This window comes from Chlamydotis macqueenii, chromosome Z, assembly GCF_036417535.1.
Source record: "Chlamydotis macqueenii isolate bChlMac1 chromosome Z, bChlMac1.mat, whole genome shotgun sequence".
NCBI lineage: Eukaryota > Metazoa > Chordata > Aves > Otidiformes > Otididae > Chlamydotis > Chlamydotis macqueenii.
Window position 1 is genome coordinate 24948584 of NC_141593.1, and position 19841 is coordinate 24968424.

The 19841-nt window shown below is 39.9% G+C and overlaps 1 protein-coding gene across 1 annotated transcript in view; it reads right to left on the reverse strand.

Annotated features, from left to right (window-relative positions):
• The window catches only part of IQGAP2 (IQ motif containing GTPase activating protein 2), a 103187-nt gene that overhangs the window by 42350 nt on the left and 40996 nt on the right, over positions 1 to 19841 (reverse strand). Inside the window, exons 2-10 of the mRNA XM_086770617.1 lie at positions 19570 to 19726; positions 18255 to 18332; positions 16442 to 16518; positions 11309 to 11376; positions 10864 to 10977; positions 7613 to 7791; positions 6875 to 6962; positions 2943 to 3106; positions 2251 to 2411 (exon numbers count right to left, since the gene is read on the reverse strand). Coding sequence (XP_086626743.1) covers positions 2251 to 2411; positions 2943 to 3106; positions 6875 to 6962; positions 7613 to 7791; positions 10864 to 10977; positions 11309 to 11376; positions 16442 to 16518; positions 18255 to 18332; positions 19570 to 19726 — 1086 coding nt within the window. The remainder of the gene's footprint in view (positions 1 to 2250; positions 2412 to 2942; positions 3107 to 6874; positions 6963 to 7612; positions 7792 to 10863; positions 10978 to 11308; positions 11377 to 16441; positions 16519 to 18254; positions 18333 to 19569; positions 19727 to 19841) is intronic.

The window sequence follows — 19841 nt, forward strand, 5'->3', positions numbered from 1 at the left end:
ATGTATCATCCATCACTTAGTGCCTAGTATTGTTTTCACTGAATGAATTTCAGACAAACTCATCTCTTGCTAGAAATTATGCAGACATGCAAGCTACCTTGCTGGTTCTATGCATGCATTTCAGGATCTGAAAAAAATAGTCCTGTACTCAGAGGACTTTTCTTGGCAATGTGGGATGATGGTAATACATAAACTATGCTGTATAGTGCTACAGATAAATTCAGGAGAAGCTATGCTTGGCTTCGTGTTGTACTAAGTCAAGGACCACAATTTCTGCCCTAGCATCAGGTTGCAGCACCTCCTGCTGCCTCCAAGCTCCCTCCATGTGGAGGATGATGGGCCAAGTGCAGAGGAAGGGAATAAAAAATTATGCTCCTCTCCCCACAACTCAAGGTCCTCCAAGCACAGGCTCTGTAGCCTGTGTCTACTCTTCTTAGAGGGTTCATGGATCAAGATGAGCTGGAAACCTTCACAGTAGGGTAAACTCATGTATAAATTAAATGTTTTTCATATTCCTGAATCAAGCATACAACTGCCATAATATGTTAGATCAAGTACCTGTCTTCTGTTTCTAGCAGAAGCCTCAGAAATGAACGGTTGCCAGAAAAGGCACAGGAGAGGATCATTGTTTCCTGCTCTGATTTGGCCTCTCACCATTCAGCAGCCTGCATTTAAGGGCCTTCCTGAGCTGGAGGCTACGTGTCACTTTAATAGTTGCAAACAATGCTGTACTCCATTGATTTATCTACCCTAATTTGAAATCTTTTACATTCTTGAGGAATGAGTCCCACTATAAGGGGACGGCAGTTCCTTATGTAAATTTTAAACTGGATATTTGATAGTGTCCAATCTTTTCTCACTCCAATTCTCATAACAAAATAAAAGCTAAAGTTATAAGAGAAGCTAGCAACTTTTATTAACCTTCCTCACAACATGTACACTTTTGCAGACTTATGTCATGTTTTCCCTAAATTCTTTCTTCTAGGAAACACATTCCTAAGAAGTTCATTTCTTCTGGTAGAAAGTCATTGAACGCCATCTCCCTCACATAACTTTTTCTAGCTCTATTGTATTCCTTCTTATAGTGTGCAGTCAAAGCTTCTTGCAATATTCAAGCAGCACAGATTTACATAATGGCATAAGAAAATTTTATTTTATTTTCTATTCCAACTGACTCCCAGTGTTTCATTTACATTAACTGGCAGTTTAATCTAAAGATCAGGTCACAGTAACACCTGCACAAAATGCTGCACTTGGACACTTTGGGGTCTATTTCTGTATATTTATAATGTTGCTTCTCTTTCCCAAAAGCACCACCTCACATTAGCAAAGGACAAGTGGCAGATTAATTTTGCTCCACCTTATGGCATTCTTCTCCCTCTAACTGAAACACTGGCCTCTTATTCTTATCCTGACTGCCCTCCTTCCAGCTTTGACACACTTTGAAAGGGTCACTCCGATTCTTGTCCCCTGGCAGCCTGGTGAAGATCTTCACCCACTGCTGTCCCTTTTGCTGAGTAATGCCTTCCAGTAGCACATGGAGGTTTCTACTACCCATGACCAAGAGGCAAGAACCAGTCCATGCTCCCCCACTCTCCCCCACATGCTGGGGGCTCAGGTCTCACACAAACTGTAGTGTTGCCTGGCATTTTGTACAGATACACGAGGGCGCGCAGAGGTAGCAGTACATGGCAGTGCAAGCAGCTGGCAGCTGAGTGAAAGCTGTAATTTAATATTGAACATGCACATGTGCCACAGCATTGTACTCAGCTTTTTAGCAAGCAGGACTGTGCTATGTTTTTCAGAACTTTGCAATTCTCACACAAAAAAAAGGGGTCAGCTGTGGTTTAAGGGACCTCCAGGACCTCAAGGCATTAAACCCCACCTTGTTCCAAAGATCTGCTTTCAGTATTGCAGAGAGGTTACTAGTTAACAGTTTCCAGCTACAGCTGGTTCGTGTTTTAGCATCTACAAAAATTCTTTCAGGTTTGCTTTCTGAGGGTATTTTCCCTGCACCTCACACATCCTCTGCCGTCAAACATCTGAGATTGTGTGATTGCTTATATGTAGATACACAACTAGCTCAGCAATTGTCACATTATCCCTTATTGACTTAGAACACAGATGTTTATCTTGCACCTCTTTCAACTTCATAGCCACAACACAAGACATCCCACCTAGTAAAATGCCTACTTATCCTTTTGCAGAAGTTGCCAAGTCTCATCCAGACAAGACAAAATGAACCTTTACCGTTGAAAGTTTTCCTCTTCCAGATTATTGAAGCCAATGCATGGGTTTCTGAGATGATTCTTTATCATTAGGATCTCCTTATTTTCCAAGGCCTGGTTTAGCAACACAACAGCTGACAACATTTCTACTGCAATAGACAGTTCATCGTGTGCCAGGTAGTTCTGTAGGACAATAATGTACTGCAGTCAGGAAGCTAAATAAGCAGTGTAACATATTTGAGTTACACATACCATAAAGGAGATGGACTTGATTTAAAAAGCCTGGCAAATTTCCTAGTCACAGGCATGTCAGATTAACATAACACTGATGGTAGAGCGTACTGGGTTTGCTACACAACCCTTCAACCTTTCCTTCTTTTGCCCCATAATCCCATCTATCTGGTCTCACCGTTATAAGCAGGGGATTACTTTTCTACACAATATATAAAACAGTTAGTACTCATTAAGAGCATGCAACAATTAAAAAAATGTCAGTCGATTTGTTGCAACACAGGAGCTCAGCCAGAGCAAAGTGTGTCAAGAAACAAATTCTGTGATTCAGTATTGTCTATTCAACCAAAAACATTCATGCAATACATAACACCATGGCAAGAGAATTAAGTCTGATTTTACACAACAACATGCTATGTTTGTGCTCTTTCATGGTTTGACTATGTAACATCAGTGAGCAGGTTGTAAGCTTTTCACTCTTACCACGGCATTCTGTTGTTGGAGGTTGAACAGCTCAGTCTGATAGACAGCAGCGGCAAATGAGTGAACAATAGGAAGCTGCGCCTCCGGTTTCATCAGTGCAACCAGTGTTTTACTAGGATCACAGTTACGAATTGCAGTATTGATATTGTCAACTGCTATAAGTTCTAGAGGACAGCAGGGAAAGAAAAGCCTATTAATTTTCATATGGCATTTGCTCTTTATACCATGTAGATGACAATTCGGTTATTCCAAAGAATATAATTTGCTGTCATTAAAGAAAAAAAAACATATTTTTGTGAGATTCTTCAAGACACAATCATTGAATGTTGCAAAACTTTGTTCAAAGGTATGCAGCAAATAATTGACTGGAGGACTTAAGTTCCTGGACTTTTGGATATTAGAGACTCCTTATTGTACCTTTAACCCAAAACAAAGAGTTGAGCCCATCGTAGGAAAAAGACCTTCTGAGTTTGCTGTGGCAGATATTGCTGGGTACATCAGCTCCAGTGCCTCAGCCTTGCTTTGCCCCAAATGCTCCTTTCCTTCATGCTCTGTTTCTTCCCTCAGCTCCTCCTTTCGGCAGGACCTAACTCCACTAGGTAGAACAGACCTGTCCTGCAACACCAATGACATTGTCCATTACAGGAGGCCTGGTAGAAATCAGCCAAATACGTTGAGGGGCTGGGGTTTTCAGTAGCTGAACTGATGGAAAACCAGATGCTACAGCTTCTAGGACTTTCTCTGCATGTCATCATTGGCTCGTTTGTCTAGCAGTGTGGAAGATCAGTCCTCACAAGCCCTGCCCTCTAGAAATGACGCCCTTCTCTACAGCTCAAATTTCAAATTAAACAGACCGCCACAGAGGAGTATGAGCATAACCCTTTCTGATACCTGAAAAACTCATCTGTTTTGCTTTTTCCTGAAGAGACTTCAGCAGAGGTTTGAATGCCAGCAGAAAAGTGCTGAAAAACACTTCCCGCCTGGGCAGCTGCAGAAGCCTTACAACACCCCTTAGCTTAGTCACAGCCACCATAATAATTGCACACCTGGAGGGGCTAACTCTGAAGAAACCCAGGCCAGGACGCACCCAGGAAAATGTTGTACAAGGGACTGCTCTCGTCTTTCACAAAGGGAAACAACCTTGGAAGTTAAAGCGCATGTGGCAGAGTGAAGAATGACAATTATGTAAATGTCATTTCCATCAGCAAAATAATCCCCATCTCCTCCACCTTATCTTACAGCTTTTCTGTATACCATTATACAGGGAATGGTTTTAGTCAGCATTGACTGAACAAGACTGCCTGTACAGCAGACACCATCCACAGCTCATGTATGCAGCAACACACAGATCTTATTATCCAACACGAAGACTTTGAAAACCTTCCTAAGTAACCAGGCGTACCTAAAAAAGCCCTCCACCTCTCATTTCAATTGCTTTAAAGCATGGTCATATGGGGCCATGTTCTTCTTGAAGGGTCTTTCAATTGGCTATTCCTGTGGTTAGAAAAAGGAAAGGCTCTCAAAGCTATGGCGTGCATGCTTTTTTAGAGATAAGAGCAAAGAGGAAAAGAGTGACTCCACAAATGGACTAGACAAGCTCTGTAGTCAATAACCAAGCTACTGATTTCTAATCCAGGAACTGAGCATGCAACTTGCAAAACACACTTTACATTGTTCACATTCCAGTAACAAAACTCCCTGCTTTTTCCTTTTCAAACCAAACATAAGAAATAAGTTGCTCTCCTGATTGCTGTTACTGATTTTCATACATGACATTTTCCCTCCTCATTTCCTTTACCAATGAACAACTTTTTTAGAGAAGGTACTGCTCACCATGCCTAACCAATATAGAACAGGCTAAGGCAGCAAGTCAAACTTATCTTGTGGCTTAAGTTGACCTCACAGTACAGCCTTTAAGTCACATTGCAAAAGCAATCAGCCTGGATTCAAAGCATTGGAAATACCAGAGACAAAACAGCCACTAAGCCATGCCCAAATGTAGCACGAATGACAGCAGTTTAACCAAAGCTGAACTTCCTAGCAAAGAAGTTTCCAGTCAAAAGCAGCAATGCATGCACTGCAAATTTAGATCCCCCTTAACTATATTTTTACAAACTATAACTTTTGTCTTGTGACGGTCTTAGCAGGCTAAGAACAGGCTAGATTTAGACAAGTGTGTCTAAAAGTGAGAACAATTTTCTTCTACGATCTGATTGCAAAATATTCTTCCATGCGATCATTCTGTTTTAATTCTACAAGGATGGTCATCGCTCCCAACTGAGGATCAATACTGCACTAATAAATATTTGTTCAAGCCATCAAGCCATGCATTGTCTTCAGTTTTAGCCAATGTATTTACTAGTGGCTCACGCTATTCAAAGAAAAAAAGCGTTAGCTACCTCAGGTAAGAGGATAGCCAATGCAGCACAGATTGGTGACTTGGCAACTGTTACACTGAGAAGAACAGTTACAAAAATAAAATGCAAAGCGTATGGTTTCAGTTTGAGAAACCTTGTTTACATGCAAGAAATGGTGGATTTGATTAATTGGCTTAACGTAATTAAACGGTGATGATAAAAAAAATGAGTATTAAAACAGTTACTCACTAAGCTTGTGAGCCTCAGCTTCCGCATTGGCAACACTAACTTCTCTCTGTATTTCAGTTTTGTCGAGCATATTTGGAACCCCTGCTATCTAACAGATCAGAAAAAAAAGATTTAATTACGCTTTTAAGTTTGATGGGAGTTAAGGGATAAAACCCCTTGATAGGACACTAGGATTTGATTGTACCATCCCCTGTGCATCAAATACAACATCACAGTAAACACAGCATTAATCTTTCCCTCTGATTTTCATTTGACTCAAAATGATGGATTTTCTCCTTAAGACCCAAATGGCTTTCATTTACTGTAAATGATTCAGTATCACCTTTTGTTGTACTGAAGTTATAACTCATTTTTAAAGCAAATATAGTATTTGGGTCTGAATGCTATATCTCAAATTTTCTTCTTATATCTTAGTAACTACTTATAAGGGCATCATGCTCTTAGAGCAAATGCAGCTAATTTGGTGTAGATTAGTACATCAATTATTCAAACCCTTTACAAAACTTTCATAATTGATACTGAAGGCAGAGTAAAGGCAATGTATCTCTGAATTAAAATCAGCTAAAAAAATGCAAACTGATGTGTAGCACCTGTTCCATTCAATTACCTGCATTTTCTGTGCTTTAGAATCACTCAATTGCAATAGGTACCATGAGGGATTTTGCGGCAGAACTTCAAGTAGGCTCAGAGCAGGATGGTTCAAACCTGCCATCAGTGCCACTTCATCTTGCCGGTCAATAGCCTCATTCACTCGAACTAAAGCTATGTGGACTGAAATGAAAACAATGCTTATAAACAGTAAATATGCTTTTTCAAAAATAAGTCTGTTGCTGTCAGCAACTGACTTTTTGTAAAGCCAGCTGGGTTGGCAATCTTTGTCCAGCAGAGGATTACCTATTTCAAGACCAATCCTACAATAGGAGTCTCTGGCTTTGTGCGAGCCTACGTGGGAGCCGTTCAACAACAGCTAACTGGAAGATTATGAATGAATTTTGGCTCTATATAGAAGAGGGGGTCAAAATTTACAGTATTCTACACACAAAAGAACTCAAATGTTAGGAAACAGAGCAGGCAATAAATGATTTGATTCTGAACGGAGGAGTCCTTACAGCAAAAACCACAAACACAGACATTAGCCCCCCAAAAGATTAGTAGAGAAGGAGCAGCAAGAAAAAACTGTTGTAGACAGACATTAGCTACTTCTGCTTATTTCATAAGTTTCCACAGAAATATTTTGTTTGTTCAAGTGGATTCAAGTTGTATTCAGCTGGAATGTGGGAGATCATGTGTCATGTGCACACTTCCATAAGATCCAAACCAGCTTACTGTTTATCTTATTGATATTGCCTTGAATCTCAGCTTGTGTCAGCAGCTCTTCGTAGACGTCTCTCTCTTCTTCAGAGATTGTGCCGTTCTAGGAAAACAAAATTATTGCTAGCGCACACAAAAACTTTGCAGAGAGAAAAGCTATTCACGAGAGTAGTTAAAACTGCATCAGATGAAATATTTGCTGGATGTATTTGCAAAGGAATTTGTTGACCATATGAACTAAATAAATTAGCTCTGCGTGGGTACTGGCTGAGCAATATTTAAAGTATTTTCTGCTTCCCGTAAAACAAACATGTAAATATAATGTAGCATTTTTCAATTACAGAAAGTATTAGACCTCATGTAAAAAACAAAGCAAATAATTTCACATTAAAGACCTGTCGCAGAAGTTATACTTTATGCTTAAAAAAGGTATCATTCTTTTTGCAACTTATTTAAAATAGAATTTGTTTTTTTTCTGGAATGATAGAGGAAAACCAGACTTTTTTTTTTTTTGTTTAGTCTTCTCATATTTTATCCTTTGGTCAAAGTTAAGCTACATCATACTCATAGTAATCATATTCTTATAAAATTGGCTGTCAGTATTACCATTATTAATCTTATGTAGCTTAAAGGTGTTTTTTCCTAGTTGTACTAATTTTTAAACTTCATTTAATTTTTAAAACAATAATACTACAGCATGAGAAGTAACATGAAGGAACATGTATACTAGGAGTCCTAATAAAATACTACTACCTTAAGTCTTGCATTTGATTCTTTTCTCCTTTTAGCTTCAAAGAGTTCATTCTGATAGTCCTGGGCAAGTTCCTCATCCACGTTTAGCAACATAGCGTTTGGGTTCCTCAGAGTTGCAATGGTTTGCTCAGCTATTCCCTTCTGAATAGCTTCGTTAATTGCTATTACTGCTGCATGCACTGTAATTAAAAGCAGAATCCTAAGTTTCAGGAAGGAAAACATATTCAAAACTGTCACTGTTTCTTCTGATTTAATTGAATTAAGTGTTTATGTTCAACAATTTACGTATTCCCCTTCCAACATCCCACTCCTAATATCTCCCCCAGACTGCAGCAACAAAAGCACTCAATATTTGCTTAAAGGTGGCACATTGCTGTCTGTTCCACGTTTGCCCTTCTCTCAACTAGGGGTTATTATTTTACTGACAGAAAATAAAACATGAGTTACATTTTATTGTTCGAGTCCTATATCATTTTGAAGGCAATTACATGCAGGAATCTAAAGCATTTTTGCTGGTTTTTCCTCTTAAAGCCGCTTTTGTGTCCGTAAAGATACAAGACATAGGAAAGTATTGTCTAAACTAACTATACCTGAAAGATACTACACAAGAATAAGGAAATTCACACTCCATGAAATTGTCCTCCAGAAAACATAGTTAAGACTCCCCAGGCAGGAAGCAGTCCTGAACACCACATCTAAGCCTGCCTGGGACGAACTGGCTCCTTTCCTAACTAAGGATCTCCATGAGCAGCTGGGGAACCAGAGATACAGTGATGCAGTGGTCCCTACCTCTGTCACCTGCAAAGCCACAGAACAGAAAACTTTAAATGGAGGGAAAGAACAACCAGAGGGCTTTGCTGGATTCCCAAAACATTATTGAACAAGAAAAGGGGAAAGAGCGCCATAGGACTCATACAGCCATTGACCAGCTTAAGTGTTAAACCTTTTCTTTGAGAAAACAAGAAAACCTCAACTACTGAAAAAATGCTTGACTCCAAGATTTTAAGAGTCACAAATGTTTTTCCATGTAGCAAATTTACATGAATGTACAAAATCAAAACCACTTGCACTGAATTAGGTGTAGAGTAATGGCTAACACACACCTCCCAGGCATTCCCTACACACTTTTGGCCCTAAGATCAGTCTAGATGAAGGACTTTCACTAGAACTAGTTTATCTAGACTTTCAGGCCACAAAAAGAGCTAGCAAAAAGTAGTCAAAAGATAGGTTCAAAGTTAGGAGAGATGTGAACAGGTATTGGTGGATGTTGTGAACCCATCTACCAAGAGAAACAGTGAAAAACCTGACTGGACTTGAAAGAGTAGTCTGGAGGTATGGAGTAACAGAGAGGCTTACGTGCAGAATAAGCTTGCTTTAAAAGCAGTTAAGCTTACTCTTTACACGCTGATTTCTACTATTGACTCCTGCTGTGCTGGAGAAGTCATCAGCAATTGTTTCACTTCATCTCCTCTTCCTTACTCCACTTAGGAAGCAGGGTGGTAGACCCTTTCCTCCAGCAGGATCTCCATGTCCAGCCTCACTAGTGGTACGTGAGGCTTCCCATAGCAGATGTTTCCTGATCTGGGGCAGGGCACATCATCTACAGCACACTCCTTGCCCAAAGGGACAAAACCAGCAACAGGAAACCCCACTTTTCTGTGGAATACTGAAAACACTTCAGAAGTTAAAGGAAACCCTACACACTATAATAAGCTTTCAGAAGGAAGTTGCAGTCCTTTCATGTTCAGCAAAGGAAAGAGGCTCCCTGGAAAAGTGCTTGGTAGCCACTAAATCTCTGAAAATTTGCTAAAAAAAAAAAAAAAAAAAAAAGAATAAAAAAATAAAGGAAGGAGACAAACTACCCTCACCTCCAAAGGTAGCATTTTAAGAGCTAGCTTTGCAAAAGCATGCACATGTTAAGCTGTAGGAGGCTCCTAAATACACAACACAGACAATGTGAATCAACATGAGGAAGTATGTTCCAAGTTAAGGTCTGAAAATTTCAGCACACTAAGATCATGAATCACCTTGTTTCAATTATGCTACTCTGCAAGGTATAACAAAGTTGCAATAGAAGTTATTTATAACGCAGCTTTTATTCCTCCCACCTCCCTGGGTACAGTCTGTGCTACTGTGATACTGGTTTGTATCAACGACTGAACATCCTCAAGCCAGCCGTTCCATTCTTCAGTCTGCCCCTCTGAAAAAGGCTAGGATTTTGAACAAAATAACTAGACTTCGAGTGTGGATTTAAGTGGACACACTTCATCTCATAGCATTTTTTTTTTTTAAACACATCACTTAATTCCATAAAAATGAAACGGAGAAAAAACATTATTTACAGTGAGGGTGGTGAAACACTGGAACAGGTTGCCCAGAGAGGTGGTAGATGCCCCATCCCTGGAAACATCAAGGCCAGGTTGAAGGGCTCTGAGCAACCTGATCTGGTTGGAGATGTTCCTGCTCCTTGCAGGGGGGTTGGACTAGATGACCTTTAAGGGTCCCTTCCAACCCAAACCATTCTGTGATTCTACAAAAAACATTTACAGATGGATAGGCTTAGGCAGCAAAAAAAAAGCATTTAATTTTCGTTTTGAGTGGAAGCTGTTCAAGACAGAATCAAAAGGACCATAACTGTGCATCAATCCCGCTAAAAAGGAAAAGCTTATTTTGGATGCACCAGCAGGACGTGCCCTGCAGCAGGGTCCTACCATGCTGTGGGTCACAAGTCAGTGGTCAGACAGATTGAAAGCAGCCCATGGATGCAAGCAGTTCCCTCCGCCATGTGCGAGAGAGTTGTTTAAGTGGAACAGTGCCTTGTCCTCACAGCAACCTGACCAGGTGTTCGAGGAAAACCGCAAGAGCCCAGCACTGGAAGGAGGCACAGAGAAGACACCTTGTTCCCACGGCTGTCTCCATTGTACCCCCTACAGTGCAGAGGCACATGCAGAGCTCAGTTAGTCATTCTAGAGGAGCACTAGCTACCAAAACATTAAACCCATACAAAAGATTGTAATAAATCTTTATTTCTGGCAGCACTCCTATGGTTCAGTGGAGATGCTCAAAAATGCAGACTGAAAAATTGCAAGAGGTCTTGTAATAATGGTGCAGTGTCATAGTCAGTGAAAAGTTGCTTGCTTTTCTTGTTATTTATTAAGAGCTGGCAAGCTAGGTGAATTAAAACACAGAAAATAATTTGTTAGCATTTTGTCAAATTACCCAGTAGAAAACAGAACAAAAGCCGCACTTACATGCGGCTTCATCCACTGATAATTCACTGGCCAGAATCCCACCAATTTTACTAAAAGACGGCATCTGGATACCATATTTCTCTAGCTCCTTTCGCATGTTGCTGATTTCTTCCTCTGTTCACATAAAAAAAGAGAAATGTTATCAGAACAAAAGCATAAAAATTTCATTATGAATCACCATACCTACAAATATGGCTGCAATGTTTTTGAAAGCACTTGTGGCCAGGAATCCAAGATACGGCAAGTATTCCATGCAAATTCACTCCCTTCTGTCCTTCAGAGACTGACATGCATTAAAAATAGCAGCCTCCCACCTATTTAATTAGGATGTGTTCATAACAACCTTGCGGGAGGAGAAAGACCATAATAAAAAATATGTACAATCTTAGCAGATTTACTGGGTCAAGAAACCATTTAACACGTGATTCGATAAGCAGTTTATTACCTGTGAAGTCTACTTTTCCCAGTAGGTCCTGGATCTGTGGTGCTAATCCTAGTTTAAACAGATACAAACTGCAAAGAAGAAAATTAGAATTTAATGTCCTGCATGTGGTTGAGGTATTTGCTTTCTGCACAAGACATAAGGGCTTTTATAAAGCTTGTATTTTAACCCTTGAATTTCATGGTCAGTATGGGACAAGTTAACTCTACAGTTTTCCTTATGCTGTATTTTTAAGTTTCAAAGAAAGAGAAGTCTTAACTTGATGCTTCAAAGAAGCATCTCTAGGAGAGAGGCACTCTCAGCGTATCTCGGATCACAGTGAATGTGTAAACAAATAGAAAACCTTAGTGGAAGACAGTTAAACAAATAAAAGCTGGTATTGGGGAAAAAAAAAGTCAAGATGTGAATGCACTTCAGTACAGCTTATAGCTTTGGATCTACGTACTGTTTTGACTTGTGTTATTGCATCCCTGTAACTGATAGCTGAAGACACACAAATCACTGACACCCTTCTTACTAAGAGCAGAGGAACAAGGACTTGTAAGCCCATCCAAGCCCATCTCAAATATATTTGTAACTAGCTGTTTAGCTTTTGGAAAATGAAGAAAGCTCAATTTAAAGTGCTATCCAATAATATGTATTTTTATTTCAATATAGCATGAAAAATATCTATACTCATTATTCCTAGAGCTCTGGCGTGCTATCTGAAAAAAACGCTGAGTACATCCATATTTTCTCAAAATCTTCCAAACACAATGCATGTGTTTATCTACAGAAGACTAGTGTTTCTGTAATTTATCAGCAAAATTCAATAAGGAAGTGAGTTTTGCAAGCAGGGATCAAAAAGGTAAATTTTAAAAAAAAAACAAACTTAAATAACACATGCCTCCAAAAGGATTATTTTGCACCTCTTTTTTCAATGACTTCACCCCAACTTCATACATTGCAGTGTGGCTTAGAGTTTTTGTTTCTAGAGGGCACACTTTCCTTTTGTGTTTTGGTTTTGGGTTGGTTGTTTTTTGTTTGGTTTTTTTTTTTTTTCCCCCCAATCAGCAAATTACAGGAAGATATTTCAAAGCAAGTATTTGTAGCTGTCACATTTATTTCAAAGCACACAGAATCAGCATTTAATCTTTTATGCTACCACAGCTACTGTTCTGCCCTGTCACGACCTAGATGGACACAACAGCACATCGCAAGTAGGTTGACGCTTTTTTGACTGCTGCAGCCCCTCAAAATCACTACTGCTGCGATTCTCACCTTTCAAAGCAGTCTTAAATGCAAGTTAGCTACAGCAAGAAAAAAACCTATGCGACTGTAGTAATGAACCAAGTTCTTCTGTTACCCTGATCTACCTGACAGTCTTACCTTGTGGGCTTTTAAAGAGATTTTACTCCAAGTTTAGACAGGGACACAGTCCTGGCTGAAGTGCTGGGTGTCATAAAAAGAGTTATGGAGATTAGCAGCATCACGGGGCTACACTGGCTTTTTCTGAGGTCATCACAATAAAAAGACAGAGAAGGGAGAAGCAGTATGAACATTGGAGACTCATATTTTTGCTGTTTGGCACTTCCAGGAGGATATTGAGCCATGTATGTTACTTCCCAAGCTCTTTTGTTTGGATAAACTTAATTTACCACCAGGTGGTGCTGGAAATGTGCTCTGAGTCTCGCAGGGAACACAAAGACACTTCCACTCTGTATTAAGGTGTAACTTCACTGGAAACAGCTTGCTTAACACTTTTATAGCATAACCTGAACCTCAGGGACCCCACATAAAATCAAAAGCAGGGGGTCTTGGGGTTAAGAAAGCTGGAAGTGAGGCATCAGGAACAGGGGAGAAACAAAGGGGAAAGAGCAGTTCCCAGGTGAAGTTCCCTTTGCATTGCTCATGCAGAACTACAGTTCATAGCAGGCAGAGATTTCTGGGATCTTGTTTCATGCTTAGCTCATGTATAAGAAGCCATAAAAAACAGATCTGAAAATAGTGTGCTTTTTAAATGATTTGTGCTTGTTTTTCTGCTGCTTACTAAGAAAATGTTTTGCAGCCGTCCTGCTTGAGGGATAGTTTGTCCAGGATACAGCAGTGAGCTCCTTGCAAAGAATTTGAAAACTGAATTTTTCAAGCAAAAAAAAAAAATCTCATAAACACTACTATTTATGAAGAATCACTGTTAGCATCGTAATTTAAACGAAGTGGTTCTTAACTTCAGTTAGACCAGGAACAAATCCAGATCAGCTTTTACAAGAAAAATGGTGCAAGAAGTGAGACCTATGCCTTTGTATTTTTCAAGTCAGGCTTTAAGTATTGATGTTTCAATAGGAGAAAAGCAAGAGGGTAATTATATTCAACACGAGTCTATAAATTGTTTGCTACATCACTCCTTCCTAGCTGAAGAAGGGCTGTATTTGACAATGCAAGTTGTTCCACACAGTGTAAGTACAATGGTCTTCATTTCAGACTTGATCCAGGACATATCCTAAAAATATATTTACATAATTTTACTTATAGTCATTGTCTATTTTCAAGCCCTCTAGCAGCTCAAAGATCAGCAAAACCCCAAATAACCAAAGACTCTCCCTGTGAAATGTTAGCATTTCAGATGTCAAATAGATCCTTTGGATAGATGGAGATTTTTGCTCTTATTACCTACAGTTAAGGCTATTCCACGCTTCTTAAAGGGGCAATTAAAAATATTATAAATTTTAAGCACTTTTGTTATGCACACTGGCTATGCATAAATGAATTAATGTAGGAAACACCTCTACCAAAAATAGCTTCAGTATTTCCAAGAACGAGAATAAGAAAATATCATATGTTAAATTTACATAGTTTTTTTTTTTTTAGAAAGCTCAAGAATCATGTGGTTTTGGAGTAATGACTTGATAACAGGTCAACCCCTCACCTCTCTGAAAAAGTGCTCAATTTTCTCAAGTTATAAGACTGAATTTTGAGCATGTGCTCCAAGATGTATTAGAATTTAGCATTTAAACCCAACAGTGATTCTTCATGTAGTGGTCATGTCCGTATCTACAGATGCGAAGATGAAAAGCCTGCTTGCAACTGCTGTGGTACCGGACCCTGAGAACAACAGGGACATTAATTTTTCCAGGGTTGGTGAACCCTGTACTGATTTCCTGGAGAGGATGCCCTGATGAACCCAGAGAGCAGAGCAGGGGGGTGTACGGCATAGAGCCAGAGGGACAGACTCAGCTCTGTAGTTACAACAGCAGAAGGCTACAGAAATGGGCTCCTGCAGCTCAGCATTCCTCTGGTGCCAACCCAACCAAACACTGCTGGCCAAGCAAGTGCCTTGTCCTTAATTCTGTCTGTTTTCTGTGTATGCTGTGTGCCATTCAATACTGACACTGGAGTTTGATTTGAAAGACACCAATGAAGGACTTACAACATGCATTTTAGGAAAAGGCATAGAAATAAATGAAGCTCAACAATTGTTTCTTATGTCCTGTTTGGGATGTAGGCAGAGGTCCCTACGCTTTCATGTGAAAGTATCATAAGTGAAAGCATTGCAGGCCTGTTACCCTTCAGTGTGGCATGACATTTGATATGAAGTCTGCTTCTAAAATAATAGCTTGTAAGTACAGAGTTATAGCTTTGTGTTGATATGCAGCAAGGAAAAGTACTTTAAACCAGACAAACTTGGAAGTGAAAGCTGAGACAACACAGACTAATTCTGATACTGGCATAAATACTGGGGCACATCAAGATGGAGAAAGGAAAACTTCTACCAAAAGTCAACCCATTGCAAAATTCAGTTCAAGATGAAAAGTGTTGTTGCCATTACAATGACCAGGCAGATCTTAAGAAGTTATCTAACTCATGGGCTTATTGTTCACATAGAATTCAAATCTATAGTTGACAAACTCCTCCTCCATACATGAGAAAGCAAGACTTGGAAGACCTCATTGTGTTCCTCCACCTCCTGCAAAACATCTGAGCTGGACCATAATGTGGCCAGAGGGACACACTATGTCAGTCTGAGCTGGTTAATATCAGAGGCCCATGGATCCATGTCAGGAAATAACTTCAAGCTTACACAACAGACCACACCACCAAGTTTTAGGTGAGAGCCACCCTTAAACAGTGCTGGTTATACTGTTCAGTTAATATTACACCAGGTGTAGTAATTTCAGGTGGCAACACTTGTCAAAGTTGACAGAAAAAAATACCAGGGCTGCCAACTCTGAACATCCAGCATTTGAAAGAAATATGATGAACTTTGGTGGTATGCCCTATTTATTGGCAATGAGTGCACAGAGAGTGCAAGTGCAAGCACATAATTTCAAGGATTAGACCTTAAAAAGTTTAAATTACAGTGTGTAATAGTTCCTGACCTATAGCCCTGGAGCACCTGGTGTGCCTTTGAACACCGCTAGGAAAGTAGAAGAGAGTTTGGGGCGTAAGTTAATTATGATCTCTACAAGCCTAGCTGCAAGAAAGTAATGAAAGGAAAAGGCTCCATGTGCAGGAAATGAGCTGGGAGAGCCACAAGAGGGAGGAGCTGTCTGCCACCACCACTGTCCCTCACACCAGGGACAGCACGAGGCAGATGTTTGTTACTTTTAGTGCTAAACATCAGGAAAATCCTTAAGGCAGGACATAAAAAAAAAATTAATCTCTACCTTCAGTGGTGTGGTCAAAGCCTTCCTGACTTACATTCAAAATCAAATTGTTCAGAACTTTAAATTCTTGGAAAATGTTATTTTGTACATGAATGACTTCAGAATACAGTAATTACTTATTCCTCTTTTGGGACAGAAAGATGTCAGTTCATCATCATTTTCACTCTGATGAGCACATCTACCCCATAGTTATACTAATATTTTGCTAAGTTTTTGTGCATTTATTTGGTTTCTGTTGCAGCGTTTTGTAATGGTATCTCCACTTTGTGAGGGAGTATACTCATTGAGAGAGGGATGTCTATGTTAAATTCATTTATATTTTGAAAATAATTTGGCCAATAGTCCTGACAAAGTTGAACTTTTGTCTCTGACTTTAAATTAATGCATTGTAAATTCTGACATATTTTGATATACTGGTTATTCTAAAGCCATTTCAAGACTTACACTCCTAGATTTGGCAGTTACTTTAACTTATACTCCCATCACCAGTTACCTTAGAGCATGAATGCAATATATCATCCTAGGGATGTTTTTCCTATCGTAGACATCTGTAGTCTCTGGATAAAAGATCTGAAAAACAAAGAGCACACAGTTAAAGAAGATGACATATTGCTGAGCAGAAAAGTAGTTAAAATGAGCTCTCTGCAGAACCATACCTTAAGCTTATAGGATTTCAGCTGTTACTTCTACACAGCTATGAATCAAGTCTCTTCTGATGTTATTTTAACTTATCAGTAGTTTTCATAAGGAAGAATTTAATAAAGCATAAAAGCTACTTGATATGAGGTGGAAAAAAAGGAAGATAAGCAGACAGCATTTCAGCAAGACTTTTAGAAAAGGTCCTTTGGCACAAGCTCAGCCAGTAGGGCTTGTCCTCCTACAGGCACCTAAAACCTGGGATGCAGTTACAATTTGCAAAGCCTCATTGTGAACCAAACCTATCAAGTATAGTTTAAAAATGCAAAATTCTAATTGCCAGCACCCCTAACTTTGTGAATACATCATTTAAAGAGAGAGATATTCAGAGAGAAGAATATTAAGTGATTTAGCCAAAAAGTCACATCATAAGTTCCAATTCTGGTTCTACCACTAATTTGTTCCTGGCCTTGCTCCCAGTCACTAAACACTGTTTCTCCACAAAAATAAAAGACTTAGCTAACCGTGAGAGTTGGCAGTGTGCTTCTAGCCCAGGCCAGGCACTCAAGGCTGTGCCGTCACATGGTTAGTAGGACAAGACTGAGCAAGCCAGGAGCACAGTGCACTCTTCATCATTTGCTCACAACAACTTTGGGAAGGAGACCTGGGAAAGCTTTTGGCCATGACCATCTTTCGCAACAGAAGCAAAACCCTTCAGAGGAGGTATGGCAGAGTGGAAATAAGCCAGCTGAATGGAGAACTCAAGTTAGACAAAAAAAGACCCTGATGTTGGAAAGGCAGGAGTCTCCCCATCCCTATGGCATTTCTGATGGCAGTCACGGGTGCTCTTTTCTGCTTATGGGCACCTGCAGTGAGTTTGCTCACAGTGACTGGCTACTAGTCCCTGCAGCCCTTCAGGTAGCCCTCTGAGCATCCCCACTGTGCCCAACCGCAGTACATAGGGCAGCACCAGGGCTGCCCACAGCCAGGCACCCTAGGGTGGCTGCTGGGCAGCCTGTGCAAAGGACTACTTGCCAAAATGGGTGCCAAAATGTCAAAATAAGAGTAGATGCTTCTATGCAGCCCTTTCTTAAAGGATTTCCATCCAAAAAAGACTCACTGGTGCCCAGAAACAGCAGCAGAGGAGGCAGATGACAAGCGAAGACCCGCAAGGAGGAGGGTAAATATGAGAGGTGACCCAAGAAAGCAGCTGGTGGAAGAGGAGCAGCAGCACAGCTACACAGATGCACTGGAGCGTGCAAGGACAGTCTGGAAACAGGGTAGAGGCCGAGAAACTGGGACATACATTAAGAGGAAGAAGCAGCAAGAAACACGATGAGAGGTAGTAACCTAAAGGAAGCAAATATTTAAGTTTTCTGTTTTAAACCATATTCCTTTCAGGCCCCCATGGAGACAGTACTAGCAATAAGATATAGCTAGAACACTGTTAGCATCCCCATTTGTGTTCCCACGGGAGAAGCACCCTGAGCACTTCCACCCACAGCAGCCTCAGCCCACGCACACCGGCAGCATTACCTTCTCTTTGGATTTGTTTCCTGAATTACTCCTTTCCCGTTGACTTACTGTAAGCAACCATTTACACTCAGGCAGACGATTTCAGTGAGTCAGTGCCTTGAGCCAGCTTCTTTGCTGAAAATGTAAAGGCTTACCTTAGGCAGACCAATGGACTCCATTGCTCTTAACCACTGCACAGTGTTGTCAGTGTGCCGAAAATGAAGGCCAGATCTCTATTGGAAACATAGAAGGAAAAGATTATAAAGACTGCAAATTCTCTAATTATTGATCCTCCTTTTATATCCTGAATTCGAGTTCAGGGAATTTTCCCTTGTTGGAATCTGGAAACCAAAGTGTCACAGCTGCAATCCTACTAATGAAGTACCTTAAGACATAACAGTCCCATGCTGTCCAGCTCGTTCTTTTATGTAACATAAGCCAGATTTGTACCCATCCGTGTGGACTGTGACTTAAATTGCCATTTGTACAGCCCCTCAGTAGTCTTTGGGAATAAAGGCTGGCTGTCAAATACCAGGAACCACTACTTCCAAAATACAAAAGTGGTAACACTGCTCAGCACTACTGTGAAGGAGAACAGATGAGGAGCTCTTAGTCACTTTTCAGAACTACCTGAATAGCTGACCCTCCCCTACCACCTATGCAAGCAGCAGTTAAAAGAACAAAGTGCTGAAGTATTTTATTTTTTTTTTTAATTTTTAAAGAGTCAAGGTAAAGTAGGAACAGAAGCCTGAACTCAAGTTCTGCACATTTTCAAAAGAAGCATTTAAATGTAACCAGGATTCTTAACCATGGTTCTGTTAACCATATGGGACAAAGAACAGCTTAATTTCTTAACTCGCAAACAGCAGCCAGTGATCGCACCCTAAAAATGTCAATTTCAACTTTTTTTTTCTGCCCCCCTCTACATGTTGAGGTAACGTATTCCATAGTGGGACTACTGCATATGCATGTATATATTTCTGTATTATTAAGGGTATTTGAGTTAATTAACAGCTCTTACAGGTAGTAAGCTAAACTTAATTACTGGTAGTTTGTTTTTTGCTTCTCAGTGTTAAATTTGGTAAAGTAAACACACAGGTCTAACGAAGTGAATGTCCTCCCATACAAGATTACGAAAATTTGGAATAGTTACCAAGTTTGATTAGTGAATTGCTTTTGCCATCTATTCCTAATGAGAAGTAATTGTATAAATGGTAAATCTCAAGTTTTCCCTGGAACCAGAAGTGTAATTTGTTCAGCTTTAAAAACATTAAATGACACTACCATAGTTCTTCTAAGAATAAAACATTTTTAAGTTATTATGCTGGCTTCTTAGTACTGTGTGTCTTCCATCCAGTCCTGACAGTCTTACAAAAAAGTTAACCAACCATGCTTGGGTATCTTTAAAAGTTGGAAGACAGACATTACATTTTTCTGTCTTGTCAGTGAAAGAACTGAAAAAGTTATTACCTTATAGCGCACCTGCTCCACATCATAGATCTTTTTGTCTGACACCACGTTAGGGGCAAAGAATTTTGCGAGCTTGGCAAGGTAAACACCATTTCTTAAGCCTTCCTCCAGCTCTGTAGTTGGGGGCAGCTCTTCTTCCAAGCAGACCTCCATCCACCTACAGAGACATAATTTGAGAAACATTGTTTGTGATTTTAATGGAAGTTATGTCTCTCACCCACAGCCATTGTACTTTTAATGTCACTACCACAATATAATCATAATCAGTAAGA